A 21,535-nucleotide genomic window follows, 5' to 3' on the forward strand; every position below is an offset into this window, starting at 1 on the left:
AACTTGAATTAGCTTATATAGACAGCTTTTTTGAGCAATTTTATGGGGAAGAAGAGAAAAATAGAGTAAGCTACAAGGGGGGGGATGAGACATGAAGGGAAAGAATGCTGGTTTTTGCTTCTTACTTTCTAAATATAGAAACTCGTTGAGTAATTTTGAGCAGGTTTGTGTGCCAGTGGAAATGATCAAATACAGAGATTGATGATTTGAAGAGATTAAATTTAAATTCAGCAGGGGTAAATCTAATGTTCTTTTAGGTCCCCAAATATCAATTGTATAAATATAGGACAGAGATTTGGCAGTGTTTCACCTGAAAAAGAGCTATGGGTATATATTTGATCTCAAAGTTGTAAGACTCAACAGTATAAAAGCTGCTAAAAAGAAGTTTATGCAATCCTAATCTGCATTAAAGAATACACAGCATCTTTATTTAAAGACCAAATATTACCACAGTCTTCTCTATTTACCTTCATTCATTCAACTAAAATTTATCTAACTGTACTGAACTAAGTAGTTAGACCTTATCTAGAATTTTGTGTCTGAGTGCCATTTAAAGAACACTGATTAACTAGTATTCAGAGAAAACCAGGATACATCATGTAAAGGTACAAGATCCCAATGATGAATGTAACTGTATTGTATACCTAAAATAAAAACTAATGACAATTAAAAAAAAAAAAAAAAGAAAACCAAATAAGATTGAGTCTGGCAACAATACCATAGGAGTGATCATTCATTCAATAAATACTTCTGGAGTACTTGATGTAAGCCAGATATTACATTAGACCTTAAAGATAACCAGAGACCATACCTTCATAGATTTTATATTCATATTGTTGGATCTTGCTTCTTGAGCCATTCTGCCAGTCTGTGTCTTTTGATTGGTGAATTGAGACCATTAACATTGATGGTTATAACTGATATGTATTGACTTATCCTTGTCATGTTGTATTCCTATTGTTTCCTCCTTTTTTTCCTCCTCTATTTTTGCCTTGCTTGGTGGATTCATTCATTGGGGTTCATGGAGCTGTAATCCTTGTTATCTCTCTCTAGACATCCATCAGAACACTTTGGAGTGCTGGTTTGATGTTCATGAACCTCCTTCTTTGTCATGGAAATATCTCATTTCTCAATCAATTTTGAAAGATAGTTTTGTGAGATACATCAGTCTGGGTTGGAAGTTATTTAAGGCTTGAAATACTTCAAGCTCTCCTGGACTTGAGTGTTTGTGTTGGGAAGTCTGCTATGATTCTGATGGGCTTTCCTTTATAGGTGATTTGTTTCTTTTCTCTAACAGCTTTTAATATTTTATTCTTGTGTTGGATTTCTAGAATCTTGACTATTATATACTTTGGCACAGATTTTTTTTTTTTGATCATGGCTAATTGGAGTTCTATATGCCTCACTTACCTGTATATCAAATTATTTTCCCTGTTTGGGAAGTTTGCTGCCATTACTTCTGTCAACAGGTTTTTTTATATTATTTGCACCATAACCTGCTTTTTCATTGACTCTGATCAATTTTATGTTATTCTTCTTTGCATCATTTAGCAACTGCTGGATTGATTTCTCATAATCCCTTGCTATCATTAAGAAATCTTTCTTTTCATGATCATCAACCACAATCCTGTCTTCTATATCTGATATTCTGTCCTTACATTGGCTCATTCTGCTGTGTGTACTTTCAATGGAATTTTTAATCTCTTGGATACCTGTTTGAATTTGTTTCCTGGATTCCATTTCTTTTTTATGTTGGGTGTTCATGGTTTCCATCATTTTCCTAAGCTCCTCTATTTTTTTTTTTTTATCTGTATCTACTTTAGAGTCACTAAGCATGTCTTTCATTATGGTCACCATCTCTGTAATCTGAGAAAGTTTTTCTGATTTGATATTTTTCTGAAGGCTTGTTCATCTGCTTTGTTACTTCCGCTGTTACTGCTTCGGAGAGTCCAGATGGCTTTCGATTGTTCCATGGGTTTGCCTTTGGTGAGCCAAAAGTCTGGGGTTGCATCTTAAGTGTCTTCTTATTTATATTCTTTCTTTCTTTCTTTCTTTCTTTCTTTCTTTCTTTTTCTTTCTTTCTTTTTTCTTTCTAGTTTAATTCCTGGGTTGATGCTTATAAATTGCTTATGGCGAGTAGCTTTATTGCTATTATATAGAACCATTAGGAAATGACTAGTTCTCAGAGGTATCTTCCAGATGTAGCTGGCTTTGGGTTTTGAGTTTGTTGCAATATCCTGCCTCTTCAATTTATTGGGGATGAGAAGTTGCTACCTACTTAACCCAGCCCCTGGTTCTTTGGCACTACCCTATAGTATTTTTTAGGACCCAGTTTCAGTCAGGAAGAACTGATTAACACAATTATGTCACCTTGGCTAAAGTAGTACAATCAGCAGTAACAACATCAAACACAGCTTAGAAAATGACAAACCATGGTAGCTATTAATTTGCCACCTTTAACCATATGACTAGATTTGTGGTTATATAACAGAATCTAAAATGAACCAGAAAATTGTATGGAGTAAATAAGCCCTCAATATGGTGATTTTACCCTCAGGGGAGAAAATTTAAAAGGGGTTGGAGGGAAAATAGAGAAATATAAGAAGAGGAAGAGATAAGCAAGGCTTCTAATTTTTTTGTCTAAGGACAAAGGAGGATCATGAAAACATTGGGAAACTGGTGAAGAAGACAGGAGAGAGAGACAGAAGGAAGAAATAACGGAACAACCACAAAAAAAGCTAGAAATTGTGTTCACGCTCATAAAAACAAGAACAAACAAGAAAAAAAAACAGAAAAGAGAGAAAAAAGAAAATAAGAAAAAAAAAAGGAAAGAAATATCAATTTTAAGGCGTGTCTTTGCTGTCATTGGTAGGTAATATGGGCAGACAGAGTCCAGATACAAGTTGATTAATCCCAGCAAGGCAGCCATAGCTTTACAACAGGGTAGTGGATAATACCAGCAAACCTGCACCTTTAGTTCCATTGACGTTAAGGCTAGTTTCTCTCTGTGAGGCTGGAACCGGATTTGTTGAGCCTGCAACAGTCCATGTGCCTCCTGGGAGCCACTCCACAGCTGTTCTGAGTTCTGAGCTCCATTGACCCCTCTCCAAGATGGCTACCAGCCAATAGCCCTCTCCTGGGGGATGTCTGAACCTGAATAACTCATCAGACACTGTAATCTGCTGTATCCACTGCTCTGTTCCACTGGTGTGTTTCTCTGTGGAGGCCTCTGGGGTCACCAGTAGTCACTGTGTCTGCAGGTTCGAGCCACCCCTCCCATACAGTGAGTCCAGACTCAAGGAGAAAATGCTGCCTGCCACCTCGTTATTCATCATTGAAATCTCTCTCTTCACTGCCCGTGGGCTTCACTTCTCACTTCAGATCCTTCCTGGGTCCCAGGGTCCCATTTCCCTCCTTCTTCTCTTCCTCACATTGCTGTATTCCAGTGTCTAGACACCAAATCTTGGAGAGCCTCTTTCCTGCTCACCACTCCGCCATCTCTTTTATTAATTTTAATAGTTTGACAAATTTTCTTTGGATTTTCTGTATATAAGATCATGTCATTCATGAATAGAGGTAGTTTTATCTCTTATTTTCTGATCTGGTTGCCTTTTGTTATTTTGTCTTATCTGTTTGCCTTGACTGGAACCACCAGTACAATGTTGAATAAAAGTGATTAGAACAGACATCTTTGTCTTTCCCCATTACATATGGGATTAGCAGTGGAGTTTTTGCAAGATGCTCCTTGTCAAATTGGAGCACAGCATATCAAAATTTAAAGAACTTCCTCTCTTTCTTTCACTAAGTGCTTTTACCATGAAAGCATATTGCATTCAAACTACCCACTTATAACATGCTTGCCTATCTGTTTTTTCTATCTCCAGAGGAGGTAACTTCTGTGAAGTTTGTACTTGATACAGGACATAATGGAATAGTGACTCATTTCTTCTTCCTCATCAAAGACACATGTCTTGAGTTTTATGTGTACTCAGAGCTCCTCCTCTATGTTAAGAACAAAAAGATCTGAGGCATTTTGCTCTTCAAGGAATTTATTATCGAATGGCAGACAGACATATCTATTTTAAGAGATAAATAACCGAGAAATGATTTCAGTCATCTCATAAGGAAAAGGGCCTAGGGTGGGATTAGGGGCTTGAGGAAAGAGGAAAGTTTTTTTTTTTTAACCTTATTTAACCTGACAGGAATTTAACAATAAGAAATCCTATAAAAAAAAATAAGAGGCAGTGTAGTATAGTGATTAAAAGAAATGTAGACTCATAAGCCAAGCTTCCTGAGAATGAATGCACTCCAGTTTCCACCCTGTTATTAGCTCTGTGGCTAGTATTGGGTATGTAAATTTTTAAGAATTTAGTCTCTTTAACAAAAATAAGAATTGAGCTACTAAAAAGGGTAGTTGGAAAAATCAAAGAAACCTAATATATTAGAACGATACTCAATTCCTGTCATCATCATTATGATCTTGATCACATTTGCTGAGTCCTAATGGATTTTGGACATTGTCATCAAAGGACATGGAAGTCAGTGTACTTCCACCATTAATTTAATAAACTTTTTAAAGAATTGAAATGTACATTCATAAAAGGACACACATATAAATATGTAAATAGTGAGTTGTCACAAAGTGGACCCACTTATGTAGCCAGTACTTATACCACCCACCTTTGAAAAATTCTCTTCATGTACTTTTCCATTTACTCCTGAATTTCCAAAAGTAGTCACTATTTATTTATCATTATAGATTAGTTTTCCCTGTTTTTGAGTTTTATATAAATAAAATATTATATATAGTTTTCTGTATTTTTCTTCTCTCATTTTACTATCTTTTTTGGGTTTGTTCCTGTAGTAGTAAATGCTACAGTAGTGATTGATTCACCATTATTGCTACATGGTATTCCATGATATGAATATTCTATTACGTTTTTCTGTTTATCTCTATTAATTTTGGGGAACACTATATATGGGTATTCTAAATATCAGTCCTTTGTATTGCAAATGTCTTCCCTCTGTAGCTTGTTTTTTCCATACTTTTACTGGTATCTGTTTATGAGCAAAAAGGCTTAGTTTTAATACAATCCAGTTTATCAAAATTTTCCTTTACATTGAGTGCTATTTTTGCCCTAAGTTTTACCTTTATCACATTCATGGAAGTCTGAAGGTCATAAAGATAATTCCTGGCTCCTGGTATATTATATAATTATGTCTCTAATAACCTGAAATTGACTTTTATATGTCATGGAGACAGGGATAAAGTTGAAGTTGTTTTTATATTGATGCCCAAGTAGTCCAGCATTATTTATTGAAAAGGACATTCTTTTCCCAATGATCTACAGTGTTACATTTGCTGTAAGTGAAATAACCAGATATTTATTGGAATGCTTCTGTATTTTCTCTTTTCTTTTATTGGTTAGCTTTTTTTTTTTTTTTTTTTTGGTACCAGGGATTGAACTTGGGTCCTTGTGCTGCTTGCAAGGCAGGCAGTGGAATCACTGAGCTAAATCCCTGGGTCTATTGCTTAACTTTTTAATGTGGTGCCAATACCAGACTATGTTAATTTGTGTAGCTTCATAGAAAGTTCTTATTTCTTATAATATAAATCCTTCAAATTTTGTTATTTAAATTTTTTTACTATCTGTGGCCCTTTGCATTTTAATGTAAAAATTATTTTGTTAGTTTTCATGTCTAATTTCTTTTTGATATCCTCCCTGATACATGAATTATTTAGAAGTATATTGATTAATTTCCAAAAATTAGGATTTTCCAGATGTGTTTGTTAATGATATCTAGCATAATTCTGCAATGGTAAGTTAATATGGCCTATATGAGTACTGTTCATATTCTGTGTGGCAGACAAGGACTTAATTTATTTCTTCAAACTCTGGTGGGTGATAGCCTTTGTAAATACAACAAAAATGAATTTGCTCTAAAACTGAAGTGAAAAAATGTAAGATCTAAGCACCAATTTATATTTTTAGATTATATAGAACTACAAATACATAATATCAAAGGGCTGTAATATTTCTAAACACTTACTCTCAACTTCTATACTTTCCTGGCTGTAGTCTAATAGCAACTGTGAACCAGCATTACTCCGTAGAACATTCTTTGAGTAGCACTGCTCACTGCGAATTCAATCTTTGAAGTTTGTTGAAACTTGTCCTAGTCCACAGTCAATTTCAGTAAGCATTCCTTGTGCAGTTTAAAACATGTTTGGGAGGTTGGGGCAAGAGGGTCACCACGAGTTTGAGGTCAGTCTGGACTACATAGCAAATCCCCGTCTGAATGAACACGCACATGGACTAATGTGTATTCCGTGCTTATAGAGTCATGTAAGTCAGTTAGATCATGTTTCTTCATCATGTTGTTTAATGTTCTTTTTCTCTTAAATATTCAATGAATTATTGAAAGTGGTATATTAAATCTCACTATGGTATATTAAATCTACACTATTATTGGGAATTTGTGTATTTCTCCTTTTGGTTTTGTCAGTGGCTTCTTTGGATACTTGAAGGTTGTGCTATTGGGTATATTCAAATTTATAATTGCTTTGTCTTACCAGTAGATCCTTGCAACACTGCTCTTCATCTGATAATCACTATAGCAGTTGCACTTCCTTTTTATTAGCATATATCTTTTTCTATTATTTAAAATACAGTCTTTTGTAACCAATTTGTGGGTTTCTGTAAATTAACTAATTGAGATAATTAGAAAATAGAGGGATTGAAAATTCACAAGCATGTTGTTTTAATTAAACATAGGGTATATGTTCTATATTATATTCTCATTCAAAATTCAGTGTCAGAAACTAACAGGAAAACATTTAGTACAGTTTACAAATTGTTAAACGGCATAAAGGAGTAAGTTCTAAACTTGGCCTGCAAGAATGACTTCACAAGCAATCATAGAGCTGCTTGGTCAGGGAAGCTTCTGCCTCACAGACCATGGGCCACTAGAGCTGAGCATGAAACACAGTTGCTACCACCATACTATGCTCTTGCTTGCTCACAGAAATAACAAAGCGCAGCAAAAGAGCCTTTTCCTTTCTTCAGCTTGCAGTGCCTCACAAGAGTCCCTCTAATTGATGAAACCTAGTGTGAATCAAACACAACCTGAAGCGAATGTAGGACTTTGGCTTTTCCAAGTATTCGGCAGAGGTAAAGCAGGAGTCACAAGAGCCAATCCAAACTTACTACCATTCACACAAATTATAAGTTCATTGTTCCTCTATCTTAAAGAGAATGTATGGTAGAGAATTCCACATTATTCTGAATAATTTTTCTCTAACATTGCCATCAATAAATATAAGACTTTGGGTCTTCTGTGCCTTTTTCTCCAGCTGTTAAATGAACATACTGAGGCCTGTGAATTAAATATCCAGAATACATTTCAATCAAAGATTATGTTTAAACTCAATTAATATATTAATATTTTTAAGTTAACACAAGATGTCTGGCATCTCCTTGATAAATCTAAAAATTTAAACAGCTTACCAGGATTGACATTACTTATTCCAAGGTCATTTACAGAGTTAATTGTGAAGACAGCTTGTTTTTTTGGGGGGAGAGGGGGTTTTTTTTTTGGTACCAGGGATCAAACTCGGGACCTTGTGCTTGCAAGGCAGGCGGCAGAACCACTGAGCTAAATCCCCAGCCCAAGACAATTTGTTTCATAACCACAGGTGGTGTTTTGAATTTCCATCATATATTCAAGGACGCTGTATGGTATATTTGCCAAGTGTTTATAGCAATTCAGATCTTGATGTGAAAATGTCAGTGGAATTTTCAAGGGCAAAAGCTACATATAGCTTCTTCCAGCATTGCCCTTTCTAGTACAACCTGTTTGTTGATCTGTTGTTCTTGCTCTCTTTTTCCTTCTTCAGGTAAGTGGTAAAGGCCTGAATAAAGTAAGGACAGTATAACTATACTATCTAGATGTTTTTTAGTTTGTTGGAAAGTGGTTTGTACTCCAAGAGAGAATACAAAATGAAAGCAAACACAGAGACTGGTTAACTGTAATATACTTGTTAGCTGAAGCATTAAACAATGACAGTATTGAGGACTAGAAGTTAGAAGGAGTATGATGTTTGCATAGCTTTAATGTGACAGTTTGGGGCTTATATTTTTGTATGTCAAATAGGCACTGTTTGTAATTTTATACTGTTTCTGTATTTGAAATTTCCTTCAATTTTCCTCTTGCTGTTTGCATTAGAAAGAATTCATTACTAAAAAAAAAAAACCCTAAAAGAGAAGTGACTATTTTAGGGGATTGTGAATCTATGTCTACATTTTAAAATATTCTAATAGGGTCATATCAGAGAATAGGGTCATTTTTTATCATTCATTTATTAGTATTTCATCTCTATTAGTAAATACAACTTTTAGCATCAGGTGTTAAATAGTTGCATTTTTAAAAAATGCGTTTTGTTTTTGTGAAATCGTAAGACTTTAAAAGACCCCACAGATTGATTTACCTCCTGTAAAGGTAATGAATGTGCATTTTTTTTTTTTTTAAATAATGTTGTACCAGTTTGGGGTTGTGATATTTTTGTTTGTTTTTTGGATTTTTTTGGTGGGTTTTGTTTGCTTTTTGTCTTTTTTAAGACATAGTCTTGCTGTATAGTTCAGATTGGCCTCGAACTCATGGAGACCCTCCTGCCGTGGCCTCCTGAGTCCTGGGATTACAGGAATGCGCCACCACACCCAGCAAGAATTTTATTTTGTGGCCAGGCATAGTAGCATATGCCCAGCACTCAGGAGGCTGAGGCAGGAGGATTTCAGCAAGTACAAGGCCAGCCTGAACTACATAGCAAGACCTTGTCTCAAAAAAAACAAAAACTAAAAAAATGTTATTTAGTTCTCTTATCAGAAAATTCTCTGGTCAAGTCTCTGAATGAATGTCTGACTAGTGAAATGTTTGAATGGTTTTCAAATTTTTTCTGATCATAACTTACCACTTTTCTTAAAAGTCATTTTTGATTGTTGAATACCTATTACTTCACTAAACTATTTTACATTGTTTTGCTTTCTGGTAAACATAAAATAGAATGCATGTGTTAGTAAATATCAGAATTATTATTTATTCTATATTGACTGTAAAAATATCAATAATGACATGTTTTAATGGATTTATTTTTTCTTTGTCCTCTCAGGTGGATCTCCTTATTTAGCAACTAAAATAAATGAAGCAAAAGACTTGCTAGAATCAACTACCAAAAATTGATCAAAGCTCAAAGACTGCACTGAGGAAAAATATGGGGAACTTAAAAAAAAAAAATCCTCTGCAAATTAATTTGGTTTTAATTTTCCTACATATATTGACCATAGTCATTCTTCCATTTAAACTATACAGCAATAAAAGACTAAACAGCTTGCTTTTTCTTTCAAAGGAACTACATAAATACTATAGCTGGTATTTTTCTTTATGTTCTCTATGATGTTCACATTTTTAAAAAATTTTATGTAAGTCTTAAACTCTACACACAAATGCACATACACAAGTGTGCAAAAGTATAACCATAACCAGTGAAAGTGGGATTTGTGAACAATGAGTAGAAATTTGCTTACTGCTTGTATTTATACCCTTATTGTTCCTTAGTTCTACAAAGGAATTTGGGACTCTGCCTATGTAAGGTGCTTTAGGTGTTTTGAGACCAAACACTGGTTGCCATCCTCAAGAAAATGATCTGAAATGTGATGGAATTTACTAAATGGTGATTTCTAAAACAGTGGCTGAACTTGTTAAGGAACTCTGCTCTCTCTGAGACCCTATAGCTGAAGCATGAGAACTTGGAGGCCACTAAAATGATTAAAGATTTTCAAAATGAGCCTTATGAGGAAGGGCTGAAAAGAGCTGAGAGACTATCTGAGGAGTTTGTGTTTAATTATAGTCTTCTGTACTGTATATTTATTTAATTATTCATTCTACAAATATTTATTGACCACCTTTGATGTGTAAAACCCTGTGGTAGAACCTCTGAGTTGTAAGTATGAACCAGTCATGGATTCTGACCCATAGGGAGTTACATATATAATTAATTCTGTTAAAGTTATAGATAATAGTTAAGGAAGTTTTTAAAACTGTTAAGGGGCTTCATGGTTCAAGCGGCAATGAGCCGGGCCTTATAATAAGGATACTGTATGATTGTGAGTCAGTAGAGCTGGGTGAGGTGGTGCACACCTATAATTCCAGCACTTGGGAGACTGAGTCAGGATGAACACTGTAAGTTCAAGGCCAGCCTGGAATACATAGCAAGACCTTGTCTCAAAACAAAAAGATTGTGACTCAGTATTGTTTCTCCTGAGATCAGAATTAGGAGAAATAGATCTATCAGTGTGTTTAGAGTACAGGATTTCTCAAAAGCAAGAAATGGGACAAAGTAGTCTTGAGAATTTAGTCATTCCTCAGTGGCTTAGAATTTTGTTCTCATTTTCCTGTTAATTATGTGCCTTGGAGTCAAACAGATCTGGTTTTGAATACTATCTTCCTGTTACATGATCTCGGACAGTTATCTAACTTCCTATAAAATAGAGAAAATCCTTCTATCTAATAAGGTTGTTACAGGGAATAAGAATGGATAAGTCATTTAATCACATAGCAGATGTTGAGAAAATAAATTATTCTTTCACCACCCCATTAATTTTATTTTTTAGAATACCTTGGGTTAAGATTCCAGGTGTGTTCCAATATAACCATTTGTTTTACTCTTGAATCTCAACTTGGATAAGATGCAGTGGGGACAGCTCCACTGTGTTCTAGGCAGCATCAACTGAGGCTGGAGAAGCCATTTCATGTGGCTCCCAGTTGGAACTGTGTGTTGGCTGGGAACTTCAGTTCCTCTATACATGGGTTTCTCCACGGGGCTGCTTGAGCATCATCATACCATAGCAGCTGTGCTACAGGAGATAGTTGTTCAAGGGACCGGAAATGGGAGCTGCCAAACTCATTCTGGGTCTGGGAACTGTCAAGGAAGCATTTCTGCCACATTGTTTGTCAGAGACTTAAGAGCTTGCCAAGATTCAAAGGGAGAAGATAGAAGATTGTGAAAGAATCAGTGATCATTTTTCATTTGTAGCAGGGAAAGGTTGGAAGTTTTTTTCTTTTTAATCAAATTAGTTAAGGCATTACTTTAAAAAAAAATCAGTCATGTATAATGTAACAACAACTACTTGGAATACAGGGTCAGGAAGTTTCAAGTGATTGAACCATGATTTTTTGGCAGGTGTTAATTCTGTAGTAATTCTCTAAATGGCAATATAGTTATAAAATTGGATTTTGACCAGTCTTATTCATCTCAACTCCTTATCATCTAAACAAAGTTTATTTGAATGGTTACCTGTCTTCAGAAAAGATTGCTTTTGCATATTTGCTGTCATTGTATATTCTGCTTAATTAAGCTCTTTGTTACTGCACTTTCAATCTGGGTGCAGTATGAGGTAACAGAAAAGACCTTTTAAAAGCATAAGAATTACTTCACAGACAAAATTATATAAGTCAGATGGACCGTTAAAGGGGAGCATGAAAACCCACATAGATTATAATCAGTGGTGCCCATTTGCACCACAGTCAAAAGAGGAAAGAAATTTAGTAAGGAGAGTATTGAGTGTAGCAGACATTGCTTTATTTACAAAAGATGTTTTAGTCATTCAGGAGATAACATGATAAATTATGTCATGCAATAGAAATACAAAATACATTCTTAAAATGCTTAATATGTTCAAAGTAAACAGAAAACATTCTTAAACATTGGTCACTTTTTTACCCCATTTTTATTAACAAGAAATATTAATAGCTGTATTACTTATGATTACCCAGTAGAGCCATTAGAAATAACATTTTGTCTCTGTACAAAAATCTTTCCATTGTCATAGAGAACCTTAAACACAGGCAAGAGTCTTTAATGACTTAGACACATTTCCCAATTAACTTAAGATAGTCTAATGACATTTATGGGAGAGGGTGAATCAGCCAGACAATGTCAAAAGTAGAAAGTTTCTCTGACTCAACCATCTTAGGATGAGCTATAGAGACTGCACTAAGAAGTTCAATATCCGCAAAGGCTGTTTTTTCGTACAATGGGAACCACCTTGTCCACAGGCGCTCTGCACCTTGCCCAGCAGTCATCACCCAGACACAGACCTCTGACTGCAAGGAGGACTTGATGGGAGTGAGAAAATAATGTCAGAAGTGTCCCTCCCTCCCAATGGAAAAGCATACCAGAGCGTACCCTACTAATACTAGTAGATTGGTGTCATCTACTTGTCAAAAACATTTCATGAATTATGAGCCAAAATTTTATTTATGGTAGTTATATACATTAAAAAATTAAAATGTGTTAGTTAATTTATTAGCTGAAAAAGTTGGGAAGGCCATCTGGGTTCATTTTTATAGGTAGGATATAAGTGATCTGGATTATTGCCCACCAGCAAAATTGCCAGGCATGGTAGACAAAGAAAATGCTCCTTCTAATGATTTTTTATGAGCTGAAGTAGCTATTGTTCCCAGCTGAGTGCTCTTTTTCTCTTTTTCTTGTTGCTGAGCAAAATAATTTTTTAAAACTCATGTTTTTTATTAAAAATCCTCAATTGAAATGTAAGTTCATTAAGTACTGTTCATTTATCTTCATGTCATAACAACCCTTTCTCCTTCTGGTCTGCTCAACAAAGCCTAGCAGCACTGGTCAATATTTTAAGACTAAACAGATTATTATATAGATATTAGATATGCAATCTCCACCATTTAGAGGGAGTTTAATTTCACATGGCCAAAATACGAACACTCGGGATGTTGTCTGTAAGTTTCTAATTAGTATCTCAACTCTACCAGAAAAATGCTCCTTAGAACTTGTAAGTCAGCAGCAGCAAACTTCTGTTGGGAACAGGATGATGATCGGGTTGAGGTACTAATTTTAACATCTATGGTGCTAATAAATTATAATAAATTACAGCCAGTTAATTTTCATAAATCCAGTATCTCACTAGCTAATATTTGTTGAACACCTGTGTCAAACATTCTACCTACATTATCAATTTTCATAGCTACACTAAGAGATGGGTACTGTTTTTCCCATTTTACAGATAAAGAAAAGTTCAGAGGAGTTGAAGCTTTTCAGGATTAATTTTTAAGTGGTAGGACTAAGACCCAAATTTTTGAAACATGTGCTCTTTACTTTTTGATTATATTGGGCTAACCCTTCCTATTGTGGGAACCAGTAGAAGAAGCTTGCATGGCTTTTTGTTCGTTCTTTAATGCTTGTGACCCAGAGACATAAATGTGAAAATAGGTTTATAGGAAGATCCAGTGTCATCGTGCATCACAAGCAAAGGGTAACTAACATCTTTAATTCTGCCTTGGAAGCTTGTGGTGACCACCTGATTGCACACAGAAAATTTTCAGTTATAAAATTTAGCAGTATGAATATCTGTGATGCAAAGGAGTTGGAGGAAGCTTTGATGAAATATTATTTGAAATGTTCCCAGGCAAGAGTTTTCAAGAACATCCAGAGTAAGTTTCAGAAGACAACTCACGAAAGTGAAGCTGCAATCCCTGGGAGAAAAATGAAGAGATAGCTCAGTATATTAAAGAGGAGAACAAGAAGACAATTTATGGAAAGCAGAGCAGCAATAAAATATGGTGAAGTGAGACACTTGAAATTGCAGCATTTGAAAGGGAATTGTAGTGCTTTAGTAGAGTTTGAAAGAATTATTTTTCATGAGTTATTTGTCCATGTTGTACTTTTATACCAAATTCAGAATATATATAATCCCACACTCACACACCGCATCTCCTGGGTACTGGGGATCGAACTCAGGACCTTGTGCTTGCCAGGCAGGTGTGGTTCAAAATTATATTTGCAGTTACAGGATTTTCTGGTAAAACCCATAGAACCTTAGCCATCAATCTAAAAATGTGTCTTGAGATTATTACTTAACTCTGTTGCCAGCAACACAAATAGTGAAAATGTCTGTGCTTTTGCTCTTTATTTCTGTGAGTGTGGCTGATCAAGGGTTGACTTTCAAAGTGTTTACATTTTGGCCTCCAACTGGAGACATGAGCTGGAGGAGGATGAGCTTACATAATAATGTTTGTCCTCTGTGGTGAGATGGGAGATTGTTTGTTTTGTCTGCACCTTGAAGGCTGTCTCAGACATTTGTAGTGCGGTGTTATTGAAGGAGCAGTGTGTGCACACCGAGACACAGCCTTCCCTAACCCCACAGAGTTCGTTGTCTGAGTTATGCTTCGTTCCTTGGCTTCTTGGTACTTTGGTGTTCTGGTTGTCTTCTACTTTATTCCACTTTGTACCCATTTATGTTCTGTATTCTTATTTGGACATTTTTCTTATAAACAAGAATTTTTTAAAGCCAGTATGTGAAAATGTATATAGACTAAACTTTAAGATGAAATCCTGATGAGTTTCCTTTGTTTTAAAATCATAAAAGATTAAGATATTTTTATATCATTTTCCTAATACAGTTAAAAAATTACTTGCCAAAATTGAATTTACATTGTTATTCTGTTGTAGGACTCTTGAACACCTGTGTCTTATGGAATTTCATCTATATTGTGAGCTCTTTATTAAAAGACCATATGACTCTTCAATGCCTTTTACATCTCCTTTTACTTCTTCATGAGATGATCAGCCTGGGTTGACCCTCAGGACAAGATAGTAACTGATTCACTCCTAAAGGCTGCTATTAGGAACCTAAATTATAGACATGTAAATTCTCTCAGAAGTTATTGAAACTTATGTTTTTTTAATCTCATAGCAAAATAAGCAAGGGAAAAAGTAGAAGTCAGCCCAATAATACTTTAAAATTGATTTTTGTATTTATCTTGTAATGCAAATGCCAAAGAACAGTACCTGTGTCCTTGGTCTGTTTACTTACTTCTTGCCTTCTTCATATCATTTTGGGGTTTTTTTGGCCTTCAGCGCTTGACTCATGCCAAACGTAGGCATTGGTAGTAGAAATGCTGACAGTACTGAGCTGTCACCTCCCACAGTGTATTACTGAATATGCCTGCACAAATGCTTGGATGCCGTATTTAAGAGTGAGTAATAAGGCCACTTCTTCGTTCTGTTTCCCAGAGGAGGAGCATGCAAGAGTGCCCTCTGCTTTTGCTCCTTGGCCTTTTAATCTTTCCCCTCTTCTCATGATGTGTGCATGGAAATTCATGTACGTGTGTGTGTGCACACCCTGCCCCAGGAAGCAGTCACATCTTAATAACGCATATCTAAGCCAGTTAGACATTCAGTGGGCACAGGGTATATTGGCCTCTCTTGGCCTGGGAGGGTCTCATGTCATAGAGCTATCATGTGATCTGTGTACAGAGCCATCAAGGAAGGAGGACTGGCAGTGTTGGGCTAACCTAAGAAAAAAGTGTCTAGCATGAAATGGAAGCTCGAATTGTTTTGTCAGAGGAAAAATGTTTCCACAGCAGCCTGGTGAATTAAGAACAGTATACAGACTCACACAGTGAACATGTTGTATTTGACTCTGTTGATGGGATTTATGTGTAGAACATCGATTTTCTGTTATGGACATAATAGAGTATGTATTACCATAATATGAAAGAAACCATGGGAGAATATGTTGGGTGTGTGTGATGTTAAATTTTAAGAAATTTAATGGAGGAGAAAATTAAACAAAACCTGAAAATTCATGCAACTGATGAAATTGTTCATTTGAGTTTTTTATTCAAAATATATTTGAAGCAGCTATTCCCTGCATACGCTCTGTGTATGACATGCAAAGACATGCAAAGACAAATAAGTTATTATAATGTGTTACCATCTTCCTTTTAGGACTGTTTTTTTTAATAGAGCCAGAATCCCGAAGGGGCAGATCCTCAACTCCGGCACGAAGCTCAGAAATACTCTTAGTGCTTTTCAGCCTCATCCCTTAGGTCTGAGTAAAGTCTCTGGTGTCAGTGGATCAGAGGGCCTCTTGTATTATTAACATCAAGGGAGTAGGAGAGCTTCCCTCATATGCTGGCTGACAATTGCTCCTGAGGAAAGAAGAACAATCTGACTGACAAATCTGTCCCCAGTCTAAACTGACCGGAAAATATCTGGCACCATGAACACCTAGTTAGTGGAGGTCAGCAGTAGGTCAGGCAGTAATTGTTCAGTGCCTCGTTCACCAGTGGCAGTGGGAATTGCTGTGGTATAAATTGGCTTTAGGGGAAAAATTGATCAACCAGAAGCAGTTTAAAGATTTTTTAGTGTTTGAGTAACTGACAAAGGTTCTGACTTGCTGAACTAAAATGATGAAATGCATAGCAGTTGACTCTAGTTTTGCTTTCTGGTTTGTGTGTCTGGGCACTAAAAATCCACAAGGGCACAGAATCGTTTTTTCTCCTAAGAAGGCCCTTTGCTTTTCTCCCCCCCTACGCTTGCCTTTTTATCACTTTTGTACCAGTTACACCTGCATCCACCTGCTAGACCCAAACAGCATCAGGTTACTGGTTTCTGCTGTACCATGTGTGCTCTGGGCCCTCAGCTCAGCCTCTCAGCAGCCCTGCCTGTCTCCTCCTCCTCAAGTGTCACTCACTCCCCTGCCCCAGAGTGAGACTGTGAGACTGATGAGAATGCAATGCATGGCATGCTCTGAATTCCTCCAGGAGAGGTGTTCAAAGCATTATTAATATGTTTGCAAGGCACAGCAACATTGATTTTTCATCCAAGAACCATTCTGCATTTTTAGAGCTGCTAGTGTTGAGCAGCTCTTTTCTGTACATGGGGGAAGTGCCTCAGCCAACAGCCTAACAACACAGAATCCAAAGTTTGGGGTCTTTTTGTCTTTATCTCATGTTCCAGGCTCAGATCTTTGTTCCATTTTGCAAGTAGCTGAGAAATGTGTTTAAATCCACCTCAGGTAATAATGTATCACTGGTTTTGATTTTGTTATTTGCAGTACTGGGGATTGAATCCCAGGGAGCACTGAGCTACACCACCACCACCCTCCCTTTTTTTTCCAAACAGTGTCTGGCTAAATTGTTCACCCTGTCCTCAAACTTGCAGTCCTCCTGCCTCAGCTTCTAAGTATCTGAGATTACAGGGGTGTGCCACCATATACTGCATCACTTGAAGTTTTCTGTATAGAGCTTTGTTAAGAGTTCACCAACACTGAACACATACTTCATGGTGCATAGAATGCCCCATGTAGCCTCCATGCTGCAAACCTATCACAAGGATAGACCTAAATTTCAAATATCTCACTATACCATAAAGCCAATTAGTATCTTTTGCAGACTCAGATGCAAAACTGCCAGGCAACATCTGCAAGTGATTTGGGTTGCTCCAATGAAATCTGCACATGTTCAACTCGATATGAAGATGTTTTTCACTTGACACAGTCATCTTTGGTCTTGTCCCCCCTGCCCAATTAGGCAGACATGCCCACGTGTTCTCAGTTTGATCCCATTTTGATCCCATTTCAAAGAAGGGTAGGGCCAGGGATTTAGCTCAGTGGTTTCGCCACCTGCTATGCAAGCACAAAGATCCGAGTTGGATCCCCAGTACCAAAAAAAACCCAAAAAAACAAAAAAAGGTGCTGCCTAGCCTTTCTCTTCATGATGCTCGTATTTATGCTGATACCTTTTGGAAAATTCTACCACCCATCCAAAGTGCTGGAGGGGAGTGTCAGAAAATCCTTATGTTATCCAGGCATTTTCTGGTAATCCTGTATGTCTAACCTAAATTACCCAATAACAATTTAGTTGAGTTTTGTTTTTTAATGTGAAGAAGGCAGTTTTTCTCAACACAACTGATTTCCTATAATTTGAGGACTGAGGACCTGGGTTCTAGTCACCTAGATCAGCTAATCTGCTATGTGGCTTTGAGCAGGACCCAGCCTTCTCTGAGTCTCTTGAATTAGGTGCTCACTAACAGTCTGTAGTGGCAAATTTTTCTGAGAAATTTACATCCCCAATCCACTCTCTCAGCACAGTGTTCTTGTGGAAGTTCTATAAGCTGCCTTTTGGTTTCCTGACCCATATTAACGTACCTTAGTGATTATTTGTATCCAGTGGTGGCGAACCTACAGCACACATTCTGCAGCGGGCTGTTTCTGTTATTGAAAGGTCTAAAAGTTTTGCCACCACTGAGGGGCAGATGCCTGCTTAGTGTCTATAGATAGCTTTTCCAAAATTCCACTTAGCTGCCTATCTTTTTGACTGCACTAGTTTTTTAATGATTTTTTATTAGTACATGTGTGTAGTATGTATTTACCTTCCTTGTGGGGAGTTGGTACATGTACATAACACACCTTATTTGTTTTTCATCCCCTGTCCTTCCCCTCCCTCCATCTCTTGATCCCCTTTCCCTCTGAGAAAGGATAGATTTGAGTCATTGGTAGGAAAATGGATGCACCTTGAGACCATAATGTTAAGTGAAATATATCAGACAAGCTTAAATATTGCATGGTTTCTCTTACATGAGAAACCCAAAGCATAAATAAAGTCCACTAGTCTTTTATTTCAAGTACTATACAAATATTACAACAGTAAGTGAATTTTTAAAAATTCTCAATTCCAGCATCCTTATTCCACCCCACCCCACCCCCAGTCCCCAGTGGTCCTTTCTAGTGCATCATGGAAATTTGTCTTACAGGAAATGCTTGTGAACAAATATGCAGACCTTTGGATCTGAAATCAGACTATAGTGACTTTGTATTTTGAACAGCTTTACTAAAATATATAACTGATCCCCAAAGACCTATGGCTAAAAGAGAATAGTTTTTTAGCAACTACGATAAAGCAAATTCAGATTATATTCATAGCTATCAATTATTAAGTATCAGGTACTGATGCCATTCTTTATTTTATGTCTAATCCTAATGACCCAGTTAGCTATTTTTATCCCCATTTTACATGAAGAGGGAGTTCAAGAGTTTAAGTATCAAGCCAGCAGCCATGGTACTCCCAGCACTTGGGAGGCTAAGGCAGGAGGATCACCACAGGTTTGAGGCCAGCCTGGACTATATAGTAAGTTCAAAATCAGCCTGAACTACATAGCAAGACCCTGTCTCAAAAAACCACTCCCCACCACCACCAAAAAAAAAAAAAAGAACTTAAGTACCTTTCAGGTAGGGAAAGTCAGGAAGGGAAGTGGAAGTTCTGCTTCTGGGTCATTTCACCCCAAAGCCTGTCATCTTACCCTCTACGCTATCTCTGAGGTGAGTATCAAATCAAATTTGCCCTTCAGATTTGTAGCCTATGTTCCTGAAAACTTTGCTCCATTTAAATTGGATGTTGGGTAGTTTACCAACCTACTCAGGATAGTCATTCATCCCGACATGATCACAATCCAAGGACCTCCTTACCTCTCAGAGCATTTGTCACCTGTCATGTTGCATTTGGACACCAGAGGAGGCATTCAGTGAAACAGACAGGAGGCACCTTAGTGACAAATAGACTTAAGAAGCCTGATCTAGAACTAGAAAAGACCTTGCAGATCTTCAAGCCTCCTGTAGGCATAGGCTGGTGAATTTCCATGTTCATTATATTTGTTAAGCACTTGATCGGAGCAAAGACAACACTAAGTCAAAAGGAAAGCATCAGTTCTTGGAATGAGAGAGAATGTTACCACTTTTATGTCATCTCTATTAGGACAAGGCAGAATTCTAAGAATTTAGGCTTTGGAAACAGACCACTGTGGATTTCTATTTTGGATCATATACCTACTTGCTGTGTAGCTCTGGATAAGTTACCCTCTACAAGCCTCAGCTTCTTTATCTGTAAATTGGAGATAAGAGCACCCACTCCACAGGATTACTGTGAAGATCAAATAAAGTGATGCATGGGAACCATCAAGCATAGTGCCTGCCACCAGAATCAGTAGCACCATTGATTCCCTTTCACTAAACCAGTGATCCTCTACTTGGCTGGTTCTTATAATCAGGCAGCCTGTCCAACTTGCTGGGGTGGAGCCACAATATTTGTCAAAATTCTTCTAGTGTTTCCCTGCCCAGCCCAGCCCAGATGGAGCATCCCTGGACTAGACAGGCCCTGTGAGGCCTGAGCACAGAGCCAGGCCGTCTGCAAAGAACCCAGCTTGGGAAGTGTGGGTGGGACCCCTCAGCCTTCTCCAAGACCTATGGACAGGGCTGTCCCCAGAGCCAGACTGATTCTAATTAACCTAGAGCCTTCTTCCCAGCAGTTTGTATACAAGTGAAACCAGTTGAAAATGAAATTGGAGGGCAACCTGAAGAAGTACCATGTCAAAAAGCAAGGAAAGGAAGAAGGAAACAGCCAGAGGATGCAGTGAGAGCAAGTCTGCAGCTACTGATCTGACCACAAAGGCAGCAGTACAGGCCCAAAGCAATTGTCTCTTTCTCCTCGCACAAGTCAAGGGCTGATGCTGCACTCAGTACTGTGAAGGGGGTTTCCCTAAATCCCACTAGAAGAGACCAGCACTAAACACCAGTTCTTGGTCAGAGATACAGAATCTCACTACACACCTCCTGAATAGGAATCTGTAGTGATGCGACCCCGGCTTATGCACTGTTACACAATTCCTACCTGATAAGCAGCACACTAAAGATGGGGACACTGCTCAAGTGAAAACAGAACAAGCTGTAGAGGCAAACAGTGCTTCTGAGTGGGAACCTTGACTGATTTACTGTGTGATCTTTGAAAGGTTACTTCACTTCGCTGAACTCCTGTTTCCACACCTACAAATTAGGGAAAAAAAGATTAACCTAAATAATGGACTTCCAAAAAACTGTGGATAAAACAAAGAAAGGTCTGTTTCAGAATAGAAGAAAAGCACTTTTATTTTCTCGAACCTCTAACTGAAATTTAGCATTTTCTTTATGAATGTAACCAACATTTGTTAGCCTCTAACTTTGTCACCAGTAGGACACACAGACATTTTCGTATTAATTACAGTTGTTGCAGACACTTCTAAATGTCATTTCTGCTCATCTACTTCAAAACTACAGTCAATTTTAGACTTGCTGCTACATCTTGATATTAATGCATTAATGGTGCATATATACCATTATACTGGATCACAAAGGCTATACTTTTATGAAAACTGTATTTTAAACTAATTGGCTTCCTTTGTAATTATTATTTTGAGTATGCATTTGAAAACATTCTGAAAAGAGATTGATAGTCTTGTGGCACAAAAAAGAAAAAACCTCTGCCTTGTAAGTTGTGTAATGATTAAATGATGGAGTTAAATGTGTCTAAAACTTGGCAAAGACTGAAGTAGCAGTTCCCTGATTGTCCTCAACATTGTCATATCTTACTTTATCCTAAATATAGACCAAATGATCTTCTATGCTTTCCTGGGGTCAAGGTTGGGGAGGGTGTCAGAATGCGTGCTCTATCCAGTCACCTTTCCTACAAGTATTTTTCTGGGCTCATTGTGCCAGAGAGGGCAATGAAGCTGTTTATCTTTTATTTATTTTGCAGTTCTGGGGATCAAACCCAGGGCCTTACACATGCCGGGCAACACTCTACTCCTTAGCCACCTTCCCAGTCCTAGGAACTTGTCTAGCATCACACTGTTAGT

The 21,535-nt window shown here is 37.2% G+C and overlaps 1 protein-coding gene across 2 annotated transcripts in view; it reads left to right on the forward strand.

Annotated features, from left to right (window-relative positions):
• Positions 1–15,675, forward strand: part of Dnajc15 (DnaJ heat shock protein family (Hsp40) member C15) — a 119,149-nt gene extending 103,474 nt beyond the window's left edge. For both annotated transcript variants that reach the window (XM_087197316.1, XM_004844243.4), the window contains one exon: positions 9,167–15,675. In XM_087197316.1, coding sequence (XP_087053442.1) covers positions 9,167–9,237 — 71 coding nt within the window. In that variant the 3' untranslated portion in view covers positions 9,238–15,675. The remainder of the gene's footprint in view (positions 1–9,166) is intronic.
• Positions 15,676–21,535: the final 5,860 nt, after the last annotated feature.

This window comes from Heterocephalus glaber, unplaced genomic scaffold (assembly GCF_053883595.1).
Source record: "Heterocephalus glaber isolate CG9 unplaced genomic scaffold, H.glaber_assembly_v1.0 deba00001666, whole genome shotgun sequence".
In the NCBI taxonomy this organism is placed as follows: domain Eukaryota; kingdom Metazoa; phylum Chordata; class Mammalia; order Rodentia; family Bathyergidae; genus Heterocephalus; species Heterocephalus glaber.